Source organism: Orycteropus afer, unplaced genomic scaffold (assembly GCF_000298275.1).
Source record: "Orycteropus afer afer isolate SDZICR_OR568_19922 unplaced genomic scaffold, OryAfe1.0 scaffold00031, whole genome shotgun sequence".
Classification (NCBI taxonomy): domain Eukaryota; kingdom Metazoa; phylum Chordata; class Mammalia; order Tubulidentata; family Orycteropodidae; genus Orycteropus; species Orycteropus afer.
The window spans coordinates 5,817,684-5,837,938 of NW_006921618.1; the positions used below are offsets into that span (position 1 = coordinate 5,817,684).

The window sequence follows — 20,255 nt, forward strand, 5'->3', positions numbered from 1 at the left end:
ATGGTTTTCTTCTGTATTTATGTGGCGTTGAGAGCTCTGGTGGTGGTGTGCTAACCAGAAGGCTGGCGGTTCAAACCCACCAGACACTCCTCGGAAGGAAGGTTGGGCAATCTACTTCTGTAGTGATACTGCCTCAGAAACCCAAGGAGGGGTTGCTATGCGTCAGGTCCCACTCGAGGGCACATAACAACAACAACCTATGCAAACCTAGGAGGTCTGATAGCATAGTGCCTAAGGCATTTGACTGCTAACCAGAAGGTTGGCAGTTCAAACCCATCAGCTGCTCCACAGAAGGAAGATGGCGGGCAATCTCCTTCCATAAAGATTTACCGCCTCAAAAACCCAATGGGGTCATTATAAATTGGAATCAACTCTATGGCAGTGAGTTTGGTTTATATATAAAAACCAAATAATATTCAAAGGTAACATTTATTCTACATTGATTACAATGCTCAGCAACCCTATAGGACCCTATAGGACCACTGGGTTTCCAAAGCTGTAAATCTCTGTAGAAGCAGACCATCACACTTTTCTCCAATGGATCTTCCAGTTTGCAGCTGAGCACTTTAACTACTGTGCCACCTGGACTCCTCATTTATCCTAAGATGCACTCATGTTCTGGTCTTTTTTTTTTTTTAATTCTGAACTACATGTCCAGCAACAGAAGATTGGATAACCAAACTATGGTACATACACATAATGGAATACTGTGCAACCCTAAAGAATAATGTAGACTCTGCAGAACACTGCATAACATGGATGAACTTGGAGGATATTATGCTGAGTGAAATAAGTCAATCACAGAAGGACAAATATAGTATTAGTTCATTGTTGTAAAAAGTCAAGGAAAAGTTTATAGATGGAAGGAAAGTTTCTTTGTTGGTTACCAGGGGTGGGAGGGGAGGGGAAGGGAGGGAACACTGTTAAAAAAAAAAAAATCTGGTTGCAAGCCATTAATTTTGCCATCCATAGTTTGAGAACGTCTGTCCTTTAAGTTACCAACTTTTTAGTGTTCAGTGAAAGTCAATTTCTAGTCATAACTGTTACTTGAAACGTCTGAAAAATGTTAGTGCCAATAATTTACTATCATTTTGAGGACAAGGGTCTGCAATAACAGTTGTTATTGTTAGTTTGCAGCATCTGACAAGTTGGATAAAGTTACAGCTCAGCCCTCAAGGGAGCAAAAACATTTGGGAATTTTATTACAGCCCCCCCCCCCCCATTGGGGAATATAATCTAGAACCAAGGTAACTAAGGTACTTAGTCTTGCCATCTCCGGGGAAAACAACAGGATTTGCTTTCAAGATTGTTTTCAGGTCAGGTTTTGGGAACTGTATGTTTTGATGTCTTTGCTCTTTTGAATTTTGAACACCACAGGCAAGACTACTGTTTAGACAGATTAACATTTGCAAGGTTTACTACTGTCAAATAGAGAAATTGGTAGCAGATACCTTGCTTTGATTTGGGTTTTCTTTTCCACAAAACCAAATATTCACTTTCAAGAACTCCCTGACCAAAATTAACCCACCAGCAGCTTTTCTTTCACCCAAAATCACAAATCCTTTCTTTTCTATTCTAAGCCCGAACCAGACCAAACTCACTGCCATCAATTCCATTCCTACTCGTAGTGATCCCCATTGGATTTCCGAGGCTGTAAATCTTTATGGAAGTAGATTGCCCTATTTTCCTTCCATAGAGCGCTGGTGGGTTTCACCCTCTATCTTCTGGTTTGCAGGCAAATGCCCTATCCACTATGCCACTAGGGCAGCTTACAAAATTAAAATTTTAAAAGATACGGCTAGGTTGAAGGCCAGAGAGACCATCTATTGACCAGGTATCAGCTGAGCTCAATAAAAAGGCAAGGGCATGGTTCAGTCAATCATGCTAAGATTAGTCAATGGTTGCTTTTCTAGATTTCTCCCTCCCTTGATAAGCCTCACTGTACAAAGCTTCTGTGAGCTATTTGCTTTATCTGGAATCAAATGGTCTCCCTATATGCATACGGAATAACTGTTCAGAATAAACCTTATGTTCAAATTTCATTGAGTTTTATGTTTAACACTATAAAGCAAAACAGCCAGTTTTAATTATGTGCTACGAAGCAAATTTGCCAAGAGTATTTCTCCTTTCCCTCCACTCTTTCTTCTGGGCTTACCAGCTAATATTCACAAGACGAAGTAATGCCTACAGTGCAAGCAAGACTGTGATGGGCCAGAGGTGAGCGAATGAGGGTCAGGAGACCAATGGCAGCCATCCTGGCTTGCCCAAGGGGAAGTTTGGTTAGTGGAAGATGGGGTCTTCAGTTTTAAAATCAGAGAAGTCTATGCAGAAGGAGTTGGTTATACCTTTCCTTTGTGGATAAGGGGAAGTTTAAGAAAGTTTAAAGGGGAAGGCTTTTCTTTTCAATGAAAACAAATAAAGAAAAACATTGAGTCAAAATCTTCTGTAAAGATTAAGTAAGTAAGTGCTTGGCTGCTAACCAAAAGGTCGTGGTTGAACCTACCAGCTGCTCCACAGGAGAAAGATGTGGCATTCTGCTTCTGTACAGATTAAAAAACAAAAACAAAAAAACAGACCAAGCCTGTTGCATCGATTTTTGACTCCTATTGATCCTATAGGACAGGGTAGAACTGCCCTGTAAGGTTTGCACGGTTGTAATCTTTACAGAAGGGAAGCAGACTGCCACACATTTCTCCCATAGAGTAGCCGGTGGGTTTGAACCTCTGACTTTGTGGTTGCAGCTTAGTGCTTAACCACTGTGCTTGCAGGGCTTCTCCCATACAGATTACAGCCTTGGAAACCCTATGGGGCAGTACTACTCTGGCTGTAGGGTTGCTATTTCTAACACAATGGGTTGTCAAAAGTTGGGGGCTGGCTTGAGGCAGCTACCAAACCACCACTAACCATCACAATCTTAACATATGTCATAGGGTCAGTGTGAAGACCCAATTAGATGCCACCTGGAATTTTGTTATCCCATCGATACTGTGGTGTAGAAAGGGATTGTTTCTATAGTATCGATGAGAAAACAAATGCCTCAACATTTTAAATGTATTTGTTTCTAGTTAGCTTTTGGTGAAGGGTTTATAAACTGGCAGAAATGGGAAGTACCCCTTAGCACAAAAGCCCTCCTTCAGTGGTTCACTGAAGTTTACGCTCAAACTCAGTGCGCATAATCATCACATCAAGAGTTTGTTAAAACGGATTCTTTCATCCCTACAAATTCTGATTCAGAAGATCAAAAACATAAAACAACTCATTGCCATCAAGTCAATTCTAATGCACAGAGACCCTCATGGGATTTCAGGGCTGTAAATCTTTACGAAAGCAGACTGCCTCATCTGTCTTCCACTGAGGGGCTGGTGGGTTTGAACACCAACTTTCTGGTCAGCAGCCAAATGCCTTAACCACTACACCATCAGAGCTCCTTGATTTAGTAGATTGGGGCCTATAAATTTGCATTTCTAACTACCTCATGGGTGATCTGGATGCTGCTGGTCCAATGCCCACACTATGACTAACCCATCATGTTAACTGTGTATCCAAAGGGCCTGTAGTAACTCCAATCCAGTAACTATGTGGCTAAATTTGGGATTTGGAAACAATTAAAATATAGCCATTCCTCTTGCTGAGTGACAGCATTTCTAAAGAAATACCAGTTAAGGTCGTTCTGTACTGAATCCTGAGTATATATCCAAGGCAACCTTCAAACTTCCTTTCCTCTAATTATCCAGAAAAGTTTATCTGGTGTAATTTGCTGTAGGCTTTGTTCAAATTCTTTTTTTAATGTGAGAATGTCTCAACGTACATTCAGATTTTATAAAACGGTGGCCAGTCTGTGAAGAAAATGGCACTTTTTGTACCTAACTCCCGAATTCCTCTGAACAACTTCTCCCAAAGCTTTACATTTCAGATGATCTCTGTTGCAAATGGAAGGAGCATTCGTGTTAGATGTGGCTTCATTATTTAAATATGCAGACCAGACCGTTATGTGCCAGTGATCGAAGTCAAAGTACTGTCACCTTGTCCTTGTTCTTTATACCATGCACCCCGTACCTACTACAGAGCCCTTGCACAGTGATCCCCTCTACTTCAATACATATCCCCATTAACTGTTCACTTCCTCAAATTTCTTTTTCTGATGGAAGCATTACCTAATCCTCCAGTTTATACAAGATCCCCACTCTATGTTCTCACAGCACTGCATTTTTAAGACACATACCATTTGTAATTCCTTATTAGTTGTCCAGTACCTTGCATGGTGTCACGGTTATGTCCCCCCAAAATATTTATCAACTTGGCTAGGCCATGATTCCCAGTACTGTGCAGTTGTCTCCATTTTGTGACCTGATGTGATTATCCTTCATTTGTGATGTGTTGTAAATCCTGACTCTGTGTGTTAATGAGGCAGGATTAAGGTGGGATGTAACATGCTTACTCAGGTCACAACCCTGATCTCATTTCAGGGGAGTTTCCCTGGGGGTGTAGCTTGCATCACCTTTTATCTGACAAGTGATAAAAGGAAAGAGAAGTGAGCAGACAGAAAGGGACCTCAGTACCAGGAAGAAAGAAGAGCCTGGAGTGGAGCACATCCTTTGGACCCGAGGTCCCTACACCGAGAACCTTCTAGGCCCAGAGGAAGATTGATGCCAAGACACATGGAGATCTCCAAGGAACATCAGGCCCACAGATGTTCAAAGGAGACAAGGACCTTCCCCTAAAGCCAACAGAGAGAGAATGCCTTCTTCCAAAGCTAGTGCCCTGATTTTGGACTTCTAGCCCCCTAACTGTGAGAGACTACATTTGTTTATTAAAGCTATCCATCTGTGGTGTTTCTGTTATAGCAGCACTGTTGTTGTTTGTTGTTTGTTTACCTTCGAGTCGGCCCCGACTCATAGCGACCCCTCCTTGGGTTTCTGAGGCAGTATCACTACGGAAGTAGGTTTGCCCAACCTTTCTTCTGAGGAGTGGCTGGTGGGTTTGAACCGCCAGCGTTCTGGTGAGCAGTCAAGTGCCTTAGGCACTATGCTACCAGAGCTCCTTATAGCAGCACTAGATAAGTAAAAATCATAGTGTTTTGCACATTGTCAAGTTTAACAACTAGAAGCATCTATTAAGTCAATATACATATATTTTTAATTATCTGAAAATATAGTTTCTTTAACTGTCAGCGAAAGCAAGTTACTTTTATCTGATCTTTTACAGTGATCTCAACCCTGGCTCCTATTAGGATCACCCAAGAAACATTAAAAAAAAAAAAGATGCTAACCTATCCTCTCCAGAGATTCTGAAATAATGTTCTAGAGTTCCTTCCGAGGATGTTTATTTAAAACCTCTCCAGGTGATTCTAAAGAGCTCTGGTGGTGCAACGCCTGAGGCACTAGACTGCTAACCAGAAAGTTAGTGGTTCAAACCCACCAGGTGCTCTTGGAAGGAAGATGGGGCATCTACTTCCGTAAAGATTTACAACCTCGGAAACTCAACGGCAGCGGGTTTGGTTTGGTTTGCCAGGTGGTTCTAATATGCAGCCAACACTGAGCACCATTCTCACTATGCTCTAGGAAGAAGGTGGGCAATTATCTGAGCTTTAGCTTTAGCAAAGGTACTTTCCTAGGACTTCCTGCCAGAAGACAGATACTCATCAGCAAGCAGTAAACGTGTCAGAAGTGTCAGAAAGGAACTCACTAGTTGTACAAGTTCAACTGCTGGATGGTGGTGTGTTTTGAAACTTGCAGAAAATGCTTTTATTCTTTGAAAAGTTTAATATCCTATCATCACTAAGACCTTCCTTTGTTGTTCAGTGGTATTTAAAATAATTCTGGATGTGCTCATATAGTTGGCATGAGTGAATCCTTTTAAAACAGGACAGGAAGGTCAAATGGCAGTGAACAGCAGAGCTGGCACGAGAATCCAGATCACCCAACTCCCAGCTTAGATATCCTTTTGCTACAACACACAACTTCTTCCTGTATGAACTCGATATCCATCGAGGAATCCACTGCACTTAGGAGACTCTCTGAATATTGCTGGCTAACGCAAGGAAAAGTTAAAACATAGCATAATGGGGAAAGAGAGGTGGAACAGTTCCCATCTTTTCTTGTCACATGCTATCTGATACAAAATGGCCAAAGCCATTTCAACTCACTTAATGCCTAGGATATCGATCTGTACGAGTTCCATTTTGTTCATCACTCGTCTGTCAGTTTGTCATACTATGGTGGCTTGTGTGTTTTCAAATGCCAGCAGGGTCATCCATGGTGAACAGGTTTCATTGGAGCTTCCAGACTAAGAAAGACTTGGAAGAAGGAAGGGGCCATCTACTTCTCAAAGAACTGGCCAGTGAAAACCTCATGAATAGCAGTGAAACACTGTCATCACATGGGATGAACAAAACACCAGATCGGCATATCTATGTCAGTGCTAATTGGCTGCTGTCGAGCTGACTGACTCGTGAACACCACCTGGTCCTGCCATCCTCATAATCCTTGCTGTGCTTGAGCCCATCATTGCAGCCACTGTGTCAATCCATTTAATTGAGGGTCTTCCCCTTTTTTGCTAACCCTCTACTTTACCAAGCATGATACTCCAGGGACCACATGACCAAACTGACAACATGAACAAAGTAGGTGAGATCAAGTCTGGTCATTCTTACTTCTAAGGAGTATTTCAGTTGTACTTCTAGGACAGACTTGTTCTTTTGGCAGTCCATGGTATTTTCATTTTTCTTTGCCAACATCACAATTCAAAGGCATCAATTCTTTTTCCATCTTCCTTATTCACTGTCTAGCTCTCACATGCATATGAGGCTATTGAAAACACCATGGCTTGGTTAGGTGCCCCTTAGTCCTCAAAGTGCCATCTTTGCTTTTTAACACTTTTAAGAGTCCTTTTGCAGCAGATTTGCCCCATGCAATATGTTGTCTGATTTCTTGACTGCTGCTTCCATGGGTGTTGATTATGGACCCAAGTAAAATGAAATCTTTGATAACTTCATTCTTTTCTCCATTTATCGTGATGTGGCTTATTGGTCCAGTTGTGAGGATTTTTGTTTTATGTTCAGGTGTAACTGAAGCCTTTGATTTTCATCAGTAAGTACTTCAAGTTATCTTCACTTTCAGCAACCAGGGTTGTGTCATCTGCATACTGCAGGTACTTAATGAGACTTCCTCCAATTCTGGTGCTACATTCTTCTTCGTAAAGTCCAGCTGCTCGCATTATTTGCTCAGCAGACAGAATGAGTAAGTATGGTGAAAGGATACAACCTGGACACACACCTTTCTTGATTTTAAACTATGCAGTATCTCCTTGTTCTGTTCAAATGACTGTCTCTTGGTCTATGCATAGTTCCTCATGAGCACAATTAAGTGTTTTGGAATTCCAATTCTTCGCAATGTTAGCCATAATTTGCCAGGATTCACACTGTCAAATCACTTTGCATAGTCAACAAAAGACAGGTAAACATTCTTCTGGTATTCTCTGCTTTCAGCCAAGAGCCATCTGACATCAGCAATGATATCCTTCATTCCATGTCCTCTTTGGAATCCAGTTTGAATTTCCAGAAGTTCTCTGTCAATATACTGCTGCAACAATTTTTGAGTTATCTTCAGCAAAATTTCTCTTGCATGTGATATTAATGATATTATTTGGTATCTCCACATTATGGTGGGTCACTTTTCTTTGGAATGGGCAGAAATATGTATCTCTTCCAGTCAGGAGGCCAGGTAGCTATTTTCAAATTTCCTGGCATAAATTAAGTAAGCATCCCTAGCACTGCATCTGTTAAAAAATCTCAGTGGGTATTTCTTCAATTCCTAGACCCTTGTTTTTCACCAATTCCTTCAGTGTATCCTTGACTTCTTCCTTCAGTACCATTGGTTCTTAATTACATGCTGCCTCCTGAAATGGCTGAACTTCAACCAAATGATTTTGGTACAGCGTCTCTGTGTATTCTTTCTATCTGCTTTTGACACTTCCTGCATCATTCAGTATTTTGGCCATAGAATCCTTTAATATTGCAACTGGAGGCTTTATTTTTTTCTTCAGTTCTTTCAGCTTGAGAAATGACAAGCATATTCTTCTCGTTTGCTTTTCTAATTTGAAGTCTTTGCACATTTCATTGTAATTCTTTACTTTGGATTCTTGAGCCGGCCTTTGAAATCTTCTGTTCAGCTCTTTATTTCCTCATTTCTTTAAGTCACTTTAGCTACTCTCTATTCAAGAACAAGTTTCATAGTCTCTTCTGATATCCATTTTGGTCTTTTCTTCATTTCCCATCTTTTTAATGACTTTTTGCTTTCTTCATGTATGATATTCTTGATATCATCCCACTTGTCTGGTCTTCGGTCACTGGTGTTCAATGTGTCAAGTCTGTTCTTCAGATGGTCTCTAAATTCAGGTGGGACATAATCAAGGTTGTACTTTGGCTTTCATGGACTTGTTTTATCTTTAGAAAATAATTATGATCTTTAGTAAATACATCTTTTTCTTTAAATCGTACTCTGGCTGCCCTACACACTCAGGCGTATGTAGGCTTCAGTGTTTGGGCTGGCCAGAGTACGATTTTAAAAAAAGAAAACCATATTTTCTAAAGTTCCTAATGTCCCTTGTAAATGTGGCTTACTCACCTGCCAAGATCTTAGCTTCAGTAGAAAATGGCAGCTAAAACGCTGGAAGAGCTGGATGGATATATATCCTTGTACCAAGGAACTCACCCAGTGTCTGCATCTCAATGGTATGAATGGTTTATAAATACCATTCTCCAATAAAAGCTCTTTGGAGAAATGGCTGATTCTAGGAGAATATAAGACATGCCTGTGGCATTCTGTAATGTCATAAAGGAAGTGCTCAAAAATAAAAGGATAGGCCAGAGTGACACAGGGTGCCAAGTTTAAAGAACTCCTAATTGCCAAAACTGGTGCAATGTGAGCAACAAAAATAATGTGCTATTGAGATATAACCTAAAGTATAAGAGTCCATCTTAATTGCATACATATTATATAAATACACACACATACACATACGTATATTGTGTGTGTGTGTATGTGTGTGTATATATGTGTGTGTGTGTGTGTGTGTGTATATATATATATATATGTATATATTTAGGGAGCTCTTGTGTCTTGTGACATAGTGCCTAAGGCACTTGACTGCTAACCAGAAGGCTGGCAGTTCAAACCCACCAGCCACTTCCTGGAAAGAAGACTGGGCAATCTACTTCCTTAGTGATACTGCCTCGGAAACCCAAGGAAGGGTCGCTATGAGTTGGAACTGACTCGATGGTAGTGAGTTTGGTTTTAGTTTTGTTTATATACATTTGAGTGAAAAAGGGAGAAGAGACAAATCTTTCTTACAGAATTGAAAATAATTTATATAGCTTTTGCCCCCTCCAGGAAGTGGCCCTTACTCCTCTCCCACTTCCACCTCCCTCTACCAGGTATGGGCTAGACTTAGTGAGTAGCTTCCAAAGAACAGACTAGAGTAAGAAAGAAGGAATATAAAAGTAACTATAGAGTGCAGGTATATGGCAAACACTACCATAACCCAGTGACCAATGTTAATGTTACCAGTGATGCCATATGGATGTCACATACCTCCTGATACTATGTGAGGAGAAAGACCCTTCACCTCTGTGGTATTTTTACCCAAAACCCATAACCCCAGCCTAATCAAGAGAAAAACATCAGGGAAACTCAAACTGAGGGACATTTCACAAAATGTCTGGGCCAAGACTCCTCACACATCTGTGAAGGTCATAAAAATAGGGAATGACTGAAAGACTGCCAAATAATACTAAGAAGACATGATGACTAAACAATACAGGATCCTGGACTGTATCCTGGAAGAGAAAAAGGATATTAGTGAAGCCCAAATAAGGTTTAATGTATTAATGTTAATTTCTTTGTTGGGACAAATATACCATGATCATGTAAGACGTTAACATTAGGGAAAACTAGGTAAGGGCTACATGGTAACTCTGTACTATCTTTGTAACTTTTCTGTAAGTCTAAAATTATTTTTCAAAACAATTTTTTAAAATTGGCACATTGTTCTCCGTAACTTATGTCTTTGATATGGTAATCACTCCATGAATTGGTAGCACAGAAAGGTCCTTTTTTTGGTAGTCCCAAGAGAGCTTTTATAATAGATGATCATTTTGTCCCTTTGAGGGCTATATGGCAATATTTGGAGCATATATGTGAGCAGGTAGTATCTCTCTCCCTGAGACAATGGGAGACCCAGCGGCCTACAGATTAAATTTATTGAATAGAAGAGGACTTCTATAAAATTAATGAACTGGAACCAAACTCAGGTAGAGGTTCTGTCTCAAGACATTTTTATTCCTTATTTAACTAATTTTACTCTCATGACAAGCAGCCTTAAGAAGCTCAACTGCCAATGTCCAAATGGGCCTCAAGGAAAAGAATAAATAAAATTTCAGACTTTAATGGATTGATTACAACAAAAATGAAAGTACCAATATTTAAATTCTAATTTTAAAACCAATAACTAGAAGCCACTCGTATTCTGGTTTGGGACTTCAACTCCAAGTAAAGGTCCATCTTAACTTTTCTAGGGTATACTCTAGTAGCCTTCACTTTCCACAGAAATTTCAAGCTCAAACAAAATTACTTAAGTAGCAAAAACTAAAAGGTCAATAGGACCAGGCTTTAGTTGCCAGGATGTCAGGAATCCCAAGTCATACATCAAATCTGAAGAGTGATAAAAGGAAATTCTTGGGGACTTGTTTAGAATTAAGGAGCTCACTGGTACAGTGCCTAAGGCATTTGACTGCTAACCAGGAGGTTGGTGGTTCAAACCCACCAGCCAGTCAATGGAAGGAAGATGGGGCAATCTACCACCTCAGACACCCAGTGGGGAGTCACTGTAAGTTGGAAATGACTGGACGGCAGTGAGTTTTTTTTTTTGGCTTTGTTTAGAATTAGCTGATGGTTGTAAATGTATTAGCAAGTTATGTCAAAAGAAGTCTCATCTAAGTAATGAAAACTTAAAGACAAGCAAACATCAGAGATCTGACCTGTTGTCTCTGATGTTGGAGGCAAACACCTGTGAAGAATGATCACTTGCTAAATGTTGGACTGGAGGCCAGAACAAAAGACAATGCAGTATGTAATTCCACTTACATACGAAATGTCCAGAATAAGCAAATCCATAGAAACAGAAAGTAGATTATTGGTTGCCACAGTTTGGGGAAAGGTAGAGAATGGGCAGTTGACTACTAATGGGTAAGGAGTTTCTTTTTGAGGTGATGAAAATGTTCTGAAATTAGATAATGGTGATGGTTGTGAAACTCTGATATACTAAAAGCCACCGAAATGTAAACTATAAACTAGAAACACGTGAATTTTACGGTATGCAAAATATATATATATCTCAATAAAAACAAAAGCAAATGCAAGCAAAAAACAATGCAAAACATTACTCTCTACAAAATGGAGAAACACTGTATGGTCAAAATTGAGAAGCTGGATCCCTCCAATTAAAGAACAAAACTTCAGTAATGAAAAGACCGAATCATATCCAATAGCCTAAGGTTTTTTTTTTTTTTTTTTTTAAACTTAGAATACTTTTGGCTTGCATGAAAGCATGTGAAACAAAAAAATGATAATATGTCAAAAAACCCAGAATGATAACTTGTTTGGAGAGTGGATCAAAATTAGATAAAACTGTTTTGGGATTGTTATAAGTAGTATAGAATGTATTTAGAAATATGAGGACCAGACAAACACCACATCAAAGATCTTCCAGGATAATGAGCAGCAGAGATTTCTGAGTGGGACAGGATACTCCATAAGAGCAATTTTTATTCACTGTTACACTCCTCACACTTAGTACATGCTCAGAAAATATTTGTTGAATGAAGCAAGTTCACCATGTAGTTGTGAACTGGCTTGTTTGTCTGTGCAAGAATCTAAAATGAGTTTATTTTAAAAATTAGCATCATCTTCCTTTGCTAGAAATAACAGAACTTTTATTTAACTTACTAAACAGCTTAAGTTGGTTTGAATATAACCATGAAGCACCCTGAATTAATGAACTAAAGAAGGCACTGTATTTGTTCCCAAAGTCTGTTTATTCAAATGGGTGAATCGGCTTGTGTCTTAGCTTGAAGTACTGAAGTCATGTAAATGCCATTACTGTAAAATAAAATCACCCACACTGTGCTTCCCAGTAGGAGGACTATGAAGAGTGCAGGAATTATGACAATTTTTATAGTCCATTTGTTATTAAAACCAGTTGCTGTCAAATTAATTCCAACTCATGGTGACCCATGCGTATCAGAATAGAACTGTGCTCCACGGGGGACAGATTTTCGGAAGCAGATTACCAGGCCTTCCTCCTAAAGGCACCCATGGGTGACCTCGAACCTCCAACATTTGGTAGCAGCCAAGCACCTCGACTGTTTGCACTACCCACGGTCTCTCAGTTGATGTCAGTAGGGATCAACTATCCCACTTGACTCTTATTTCGCCATTAGGTAAACTGTCTAAACCTATGTACAGTCCATGTATAAACAACAAGGCACCCAAAGATGACTTTGTAGTCTCTTCATCACACTTTATGTTACTGGTGAGATTTCAGACATTTTTTCTGCTATTGTAATATTGTATGTTTACAACTGAAGCTTTTCTCAACATTGTAATAATTTTTTTCCCAATATGGTAATTTTTCTCTCTCCCCTGTCATTCCACACCATCCATATTTGAAACATCGAAGACTAGGACTATCCTTACTACCTGAAACTCCTTCTTACAACCAATAGCAACTGATTCCCAAGGGGTTATCACCTCCTGCCATCTGCCGAGACCCCGATCCCTCACCCGTAAATGCTGCCAATACCTTCTTAAAGCCTACAGCAGCCCTCTGATTCTGGATCAGAGTCCTGTGCACTTGGATTCTAGAGACTGTTGAAACTCTGCATATCATAGAACAAGGTTTACTCCTCCAACTGAAGGTTCTTAGACAGGCCATTAGCCAGACCCCAAAACAGATTTACAGGCCCCACCTTTTATGGAAGATGTTGTCACATGTCTGTCACAAGATTTTCAGAACTTGGTTCTTCGGGAACACCTTTCAACCCTGTGGGCTCATGTAGCTAGATCCTGGATTATGTTTAGTCGTGCTCTGGAGAAAAACATTTATCCCTATGAAAAATTTTGTTCTTATGCTAAGTTTTGCCAAATGCCTTAATGTGGCTATTGGTTCAGAGAAGAAAGCCAGAAGAAATCTTTGGCTATCCAGATACAAGATACAAAGACTGTTTCTTTGGGACCAGTCTCCTGACTTTCTTCATTTTGTGACAGCCCACAAACAACTGCAATAGAAAATCATCCACAGAGACTGTGACTCTAGGAAAAAAAAGGAAAAAAAAAAAAGTGCACAGTACTTCAATAATCTGTGGGAGAAACAGGCACCCTGACCACTCTTGGCTTTATACTCACCAGAATGACTTGAGTCAAGTGGGAGTTGGGAAACAATGAGATTTTCACACATGGCATTGGTTTGATTTTAAACCCCACCCCTACTTTTTAAGATGTTGTAGATTGGGCAGTGTTTCCTTCTACTGTACACGGGGTCACTGTGAGTCAGAACCGACTTGACGGCACCTAACAACAACAATTTTTTAAAAAGCATTAAAGCTTTGGTTTCTTTTATTCGTTAGAGGACAACTTCAGGTTTCTTAAGCATTGTAGGCAACTGATGGAAGATTTAAAAGTCAGTGGTAGTGGCTGGTGGGCAAGGAAAAGGGATGTCAGGTTTTTCTTTTTGGGGGTCTTAAAGCGAAGTGTCCTAAGTCCTGAAACACACAGTGGAACACTTAGTTATTTCAAAACTTGCCCTTAGGTTTGCACCCACCCCGAATGCATTTGGTGTTGGAAAGAAGCTTCCTCTGGCTGGTCCAGAGGATTCTTCCACCCAAGGCATAAGTGCCCTCCTTAACCACAAAGCAACTTGTCTTTTCCGACTGTAGACAGATAGACACCACATACCACACACACACACACATACACTCACACACACAGAAGAGATGTGGTTTAGATAACGAATAGCCAGAAAGCACCTCCCAGACCTCGGGTGCACATGCAGCAGCTTTTAAAAGGAGAAGTCATTTTACTTTCTTTTAAACTTGCAATGTTTGTCTTTATTTTGTTCTTTATATTTTGAAAGTGAAAAGAAATAGTATTGAGTCAATTTCCTTTTGTTTTTCTTTTTTTAAATATTTGTTCTATGTATTTACAAGCCTTAAAGTTGCTCTAAAGATCCCAAAAGTATTACGAGTACTTTTCCCAGGGTAGCACATTTTTAAAACAATTCTTGGAGTTCTCTGGTCCACAGCATTTTCACACATGTTTTCCTTCTGTTCCAAGGTTATGTATGTTTTGATAACTATTGAGATTTTTATTTTCTGAAGCAAGCTGAGAGGCAGGCAGAAAGATTTGATACCAAAAAAACAAAAATCATTCTTACCTTGGTCACCCCAAACCTTCTTAAATCTGGACTAACTACTACAGTTTTAAAACAAACGTGAGGTGCATCTGAAGGGGAGGGAAATTTATTTCTCTGCTTTTCTATTATACAAGTTGTTTACAGAAACTGCAAATTAAAAAATTACACTGGTATTTGCAGTCCTTAAAATAAATTAAAAGTTCTCAACTTTTTTTTTTTTTTTTTTTTTGCTAAACAGATGTGTTTCTTTAAAGTATGAGTCCTTGTTTATAAAGAAAGATTAAAACAGAAAATATTTTCTATAAATAATACGTGTATTTTGGTTTTAGTGCTCCCGCCCTCAGGTTTGAAGTTTACTTTTTTTCCGGTACCTTTTTCCTCCATGATCACCTTTTTTCTCTTTCCCCTCTCCCACTCGTGCACATGTGGGGATTTCTGCGAGAATTGGCCTTGCTGCACTGTGATTGGCGAAGACGTGAAACTTTTTAAAAAAATACTTAAATTGTTTCTTTTGTTTCGTTTTGTATATTTGAAGTTTTAGTTGTCCTCAGACTCCTCTTCCGCTTCCCGCAGCCATGTGAAGAAGGCTGTGACGGATTTCAGGGCCACGCCCTTCCCATTCTGCTCTGCAGGATCCTTGCTGCTCTCCCACTTGTAGAAGGCATCCTCGGAGATCACCTCTTCGTCATACAGGCAATCAAAAAACATCCGCAGCAAGTCTGCAAAGGAGTGAAAAGAACCCTCAGTTTTGGGGACACTGTAGTTGTGAATGAAAGCATGTATTTAAAAATAATGAATGCACATTAATTCCCCCAGAGAATTAATGATAATTAGCATCAGTGACAATTCTTCATAATAGCTCTTGTTGGCACAACAACTTGTCTAAACAAGACAAGAAGTCTAAAATATTTTTTATTTCTATTATTTTGATCACTTTGAACTATTTTCTGGTATTGGCGACTTACTTGTTTGATATTTTATAGGTCTCAACATTTAAAAAATAAAATGCAAGAGTAATTTTTTTTTTACTTTCTTCTGTAAATATTTGTCCATTGTTTGAATTTTTACTATGAAAATATATTACTTTTACAAATTTTGGATATAAAAAGGCAGCATATGTTTTATCCCCCTCCTGAAAGTTATGTTTTAAAAATGAAAAAAGTAATCAGTTAGATGGAAAACATAGGCATAGACTATCTTCCTTAGATTTTATCCAAACTACAGTTGTTTTGTTTTTAATATCCAAACCATCTTATTATAATTCTGTTTTGCTCCCCCCCCAAAAAAAGACAATAGAGGGATATGTACACACACATACACATATATACCTACCTTCATTATACGCTCTTAAAATTAATTTATACTCAGCATTCTGATGATTCATAATAATAGAGGGAGGCAGTGGAATAAACAAATACATGCTAATAAATATTAGGTTTAGAATGAATCATAGTAAAACTTTTCTTCAGATCTGTTTTCTTAATTATTAATTTTATTTTCTCACTGCCAATGAGTTAGTCCTGACTCATAGTGACCCCGGTATCATTACAGAAGTAGATTGCCCAACCTTCCTTCGGAGGAGTGGCTGGTGGGTTTGAACTGCCAGCCTTCTGATTAGCAGTCAAATGCCTTAGGTACTACGTGACCAGAGCTCCTATTAATTATATTAGTCAAGCTATTATTGAAGTCACTTTTCATTTTCTAAACCCCATGGGTCTATGGAAGCAAGTGACCAGGATTCTGGTGGTAAAGCCAGAACTAACTATCTCTGCAGGATTCACTGATGCTGACAATTATGGGAGATATTTTGACTAACTGAACACACAGTATCAATTCCACCTGCCCTTTTAAGCAGCTTATTTGAAAAGTTAGTGTCCTTGTCCTGTAAAAGTGGAAACAGGAAGCCATGTGTTAAATAGGGAAATCTAGTGATGCAGTGGTTAAAGTGCAGAGCTGTCAAATGAAAAGTCAAGGGTTTGAAACTACCAGCCACTCCACAGGGGACAGATGAGGCAGTCTGATTTGGTAAAAATTACAACCTTGGAAACCCTATGGGGCAGTTCTACTCTGTCCTATAGGGTCACTATGAGTTGGAATTGATGGCATTGGTTTTGTTTTGTTGAGTGTTAAATAATCTATCAAAGGTCTTGAGAGAAAGAAAACAAAACCAGATTAAATTCTCTGATTCAGACTTAGTTGTTTCTTCATTTATGTTCTGAGAATAATTTGTTTCAGTCTTTTCCTTTATCCTCCAGAGGGATTCAACAGCACTAGGGAAAGAAGGGAAAACTTTTGCAAAAGCAACAACCTAAAGAAATGCCAAAGAACTAGTTTAGTGCCAAGTCTCTAAAACAGCGATGTATTATCAACTTTCGTTTTCAATGGAGTTTTCAACTTTTAATAGAATTCAGCTAATTAACCAGTAAGATACAGGTGTTCAGGTTACCTTATTTGTCTGGTTGGTCAAGAATTAATCACAATTCTTAACTGAAACTTTTCTAAAATTCCTTCATGAATACAACACAGTTAACATACTTAAGGTCTGTCTTTGGTATCTGGAGATTCAAAGAATATCATTCTCAAGATTATTAACTCATTTTCATTGTCAAGACCTATGTTAAAGAAAGTGTAATTAAGAGTCACTGCACATATGTTAATGTCAAAAGATGTCCTAGACCTGCGCTATTCAGTAGGGTAGCCACTAGCCCCAAGTGGCTATCTGAATTTAGTAAAATTAAAAGTTATGTTCTTTAGTCAAAAATTGCTACATTTAAAACGCTCAATGGCCACATGTTGCTCCTGGTTACTCTACTGCACAGTGCAGATGTATTTCTATCACTGAGAAAGTTTTATTAGATAGACCTGTCCCAGAATAAGGATTAAATCTTCTAATACAAGCTCATTTTCCTGTAGTCATTTACTCATAAAAGTACATAAAAATGCAGATTTGTTAAAGTTATTGGTTATCAGAGTGTTTGTACCTAATGATTCTTCTACTGTCTAATGTTTAAACTCTAAACCAGGTCTTGATCTGGATAAACTTCATACACTGGTTGTGTTAATTGTAATATTAAGTAAACTTACTGGCAGGTTGATCAAGTTTTACTATTGATGCTTGTAGTGCATAAAGTGCTTGCAGTTCCTTCTCTGTATCTGAGTCTAGGTACTTGAGTAAGATCGGCACTCTCTGCTTGATAACAGCAGTGTCCACTCGGAAGGTAGAGCAGTCAGCTAGGGGTGATAAAAGTATTAGGCATTATGTTTAAGGAGTTAACATACAGAACCATTTTCAATTTTCTTAGTAGACAGGATGCATACTTATGACTCTGCAAGGGAAGAGGGAGGAGGCAGAGGTCCAAGGCAAAGATTTTGAGACTCAAATGCTGTGCAGTTTTTAGCAGGAAATTCTCTCTGAGATAATAAAAACATGGAGGGGATATATTTTGAGTGCTGGATTCCCTCAGGATTAGTGTACCCAATTATTTATCTTTTATAAGGTAACAGTGACACTGGTTGTATAACATTCCAAACTACAAAAGCAACATTAAAAAGGAAACTAAAATGATAGTTCATGCAAATCTTTTCAGAAGTTTAAAAGAACTATAGCCATTTATTATCAATAGGAAGACAAGGTTTAACTGTGACAGTGGCAAGTAACAAACCTAAGCTACCCCAGCAGCTCAGATCCAGGTCTCTTGGGAGACAAGCAGAAGAAGGGACTGAAGAAAGCATTCTCAGTGCCAGGAAGCACAAGCTTGTATATTTCTTTGTAAGTTATCACTAGGACACAGTCTTGTTTTAAGAAGCTACTTTTCGTACCTTTCAACTTTGGTTTGAAACACCAGTCTTACAGCTCCATAGGCACCAGGAATAAGTTAAAAGATTTTTATAAAGACTTTCTACTTAGCTTATTATTTACCAAAATAAGGAAGTAACACTGAAAAAAAAATGCATCTGACATTAAAGCTTAAATTACAATTCTGGAGTTAAATCACATGGCAGAAAGCTATCTTCTCAAGTGATAGACAGACCTGAAATTCTGTGACATCTCTTGAGCTGATAGATTGGTTTTTCACTTTAGGATAGAAATGTTAGATTAAGTGGATGTCCTCATTACTGTTAAATTCTGTAAGCACTTTGGAATACACTTAGGGTTTCTACCAATCTTAACCCTATGCATGTATGCAATACATAAATATTCAATAAAATTGTCCCATCATGTAAAAGAAAGTCAACCTAAATCAAGAACAACAGTGGGTGCCTCCTTTCCTTATATATGTATTTATGCAAAGTGACTTTTCTAATGAGAATAGCCTTCCATTGGTATTAGTTTAAACATATTGAACCTATTCATTATCATTCATGAATAAAAGAAAGAAGAGGCCTAGAATGCTGGAGGTGAAAAAGTAAAAGAAAAGCCACATGTGACAGAGTATAAAATAACTCAAGAAGCATGCAATAACTTTACAAATTGAAGAACACAAGACCTGCGGTAGCCACTCATGGCTTCCTTCAGGCAGAGGAGCTATTCACCCTCTGCTTGAGACATCATGTGACACAGACAGAAATAGCACCTGTTTGCGCATAAACTGACCTATATAGAGAGCAAGTTTTGAAGACAATATAAATTCAGACACACATATGAGCAGCTGACCTATTAGGGATTCTAGATGTTAAGAGCTGCCTTCAGAAATGTTACTTACCTATAATAGCTGCTTTACAAACAGCTGTCATTAAAGCTCTAAGGAATGTAGGTGAACTCATCTCATTTTCATCTAGATTAGCCTGAAGTTTGAAAAAAAAAAAAAAAAAAAGGAACAATTAGAGGAAACCCAACACACCAGAGACATTATCTCCCCAAACCAGGACTGACTGATCTGACACTAAGGGCAGATGAATTCACATGCAATCTCTTTGTAAAAATTAATCTCCCTATACACTGGACAATGGTTTGACTAACACCAATTCCATCTGAAAATGTTTTAAGTACCAGCATTTAGTTTTTCAGAGAGTTTCACTGCCTATCTTCTGCTCATCCATTAATACAGTGCTTTGTACTATGTGCTTTTGGAAGGGCAACCAAAGAGATACTCTTCTTTTCCAATAAATAATCCACATTGAAATAATCTATTCAAGTCTATGTACATATAACAGAACAACCAAACTGTAAGTTCAGTGTATTTTAAACATGACTTTCTCAGTAGTGTACAACCATTTTTTACAGGTGCCAACACAGCTTTATCTTACTTTTAATGTGAATTAAAGATTAGTCTCAAGTACTGTCTCAAATATACCCTTCAGGTGGTGAGAAAATTGATACTCTTTTCTACGAACAGCAGAAGAAAATGTACTTACAGATGCTAAAGTAGAGTAAAGGGATGCCTAAATTTATTTTTCATTTATTTTTCTTACGAGCGTGTCTTGCTAGGAATAACCTGTGTGTAATCAGACTTCCACAATAGGAAGAGACAGATAAAACCACAGAGAAAATTGTCGAAGATTTGTTGGAAGAGAATTTCCCTGATGATGAAAGACGAGAATACATCCATTCAAGAAGTTCAATGAACCCCCAAACAGGACAGACCCCAAAAGAAAGTCATCAAGACATATCACCATTTAATGACAGATACATAGATCAATGAAATAGAATTGAGAACCCAGAAATAGATCCATCGACCTACAGTCAGCTGATCTTTGACGAAGGCCCAAAATCCATTAAATGGGGAAGAGAATGTTTGTTTAATAAATGGTGCTGGCAAAACTGGAGATCCATTTGCAGAAAAATGAAA

General features: G+C 38.6%; 1 protein-coding gene across 1 annotated transcript in view; it reads right to left on the bottom strand.

The window, feature by feature from the left end:
• Positions 1 to 15,003: 15,003 nt before the first annotated feature.
• EIF4G3 (eukaryotic translation initiation factor 4 gamma 3) overlaps positions 15,004 to 20,255 on the bottom strand; it is a 425,124-nt gene continuing 419,872 nt past the window's right edge. Inside the window, exons 31-33 of the mRNA XM_007935664.2 lie at positions 19,170 to 19,251; positions 17,551 to 17,697; positions 15,004 to 15,185 (exon numbers count right to left, since the gene is read on the bottom strand). Coding sequence (XP_007933855.1) covers positions 15,004 to 15,185; positions 17,551 to 17,697; positions 19,170 to 19,251 — 411 coding nt within the window. The remainder of the gene's footprint in view (positions 15,186 to 17,550; positions 17,698 to 19,169; positions 19,252 to 20,255) is intronic.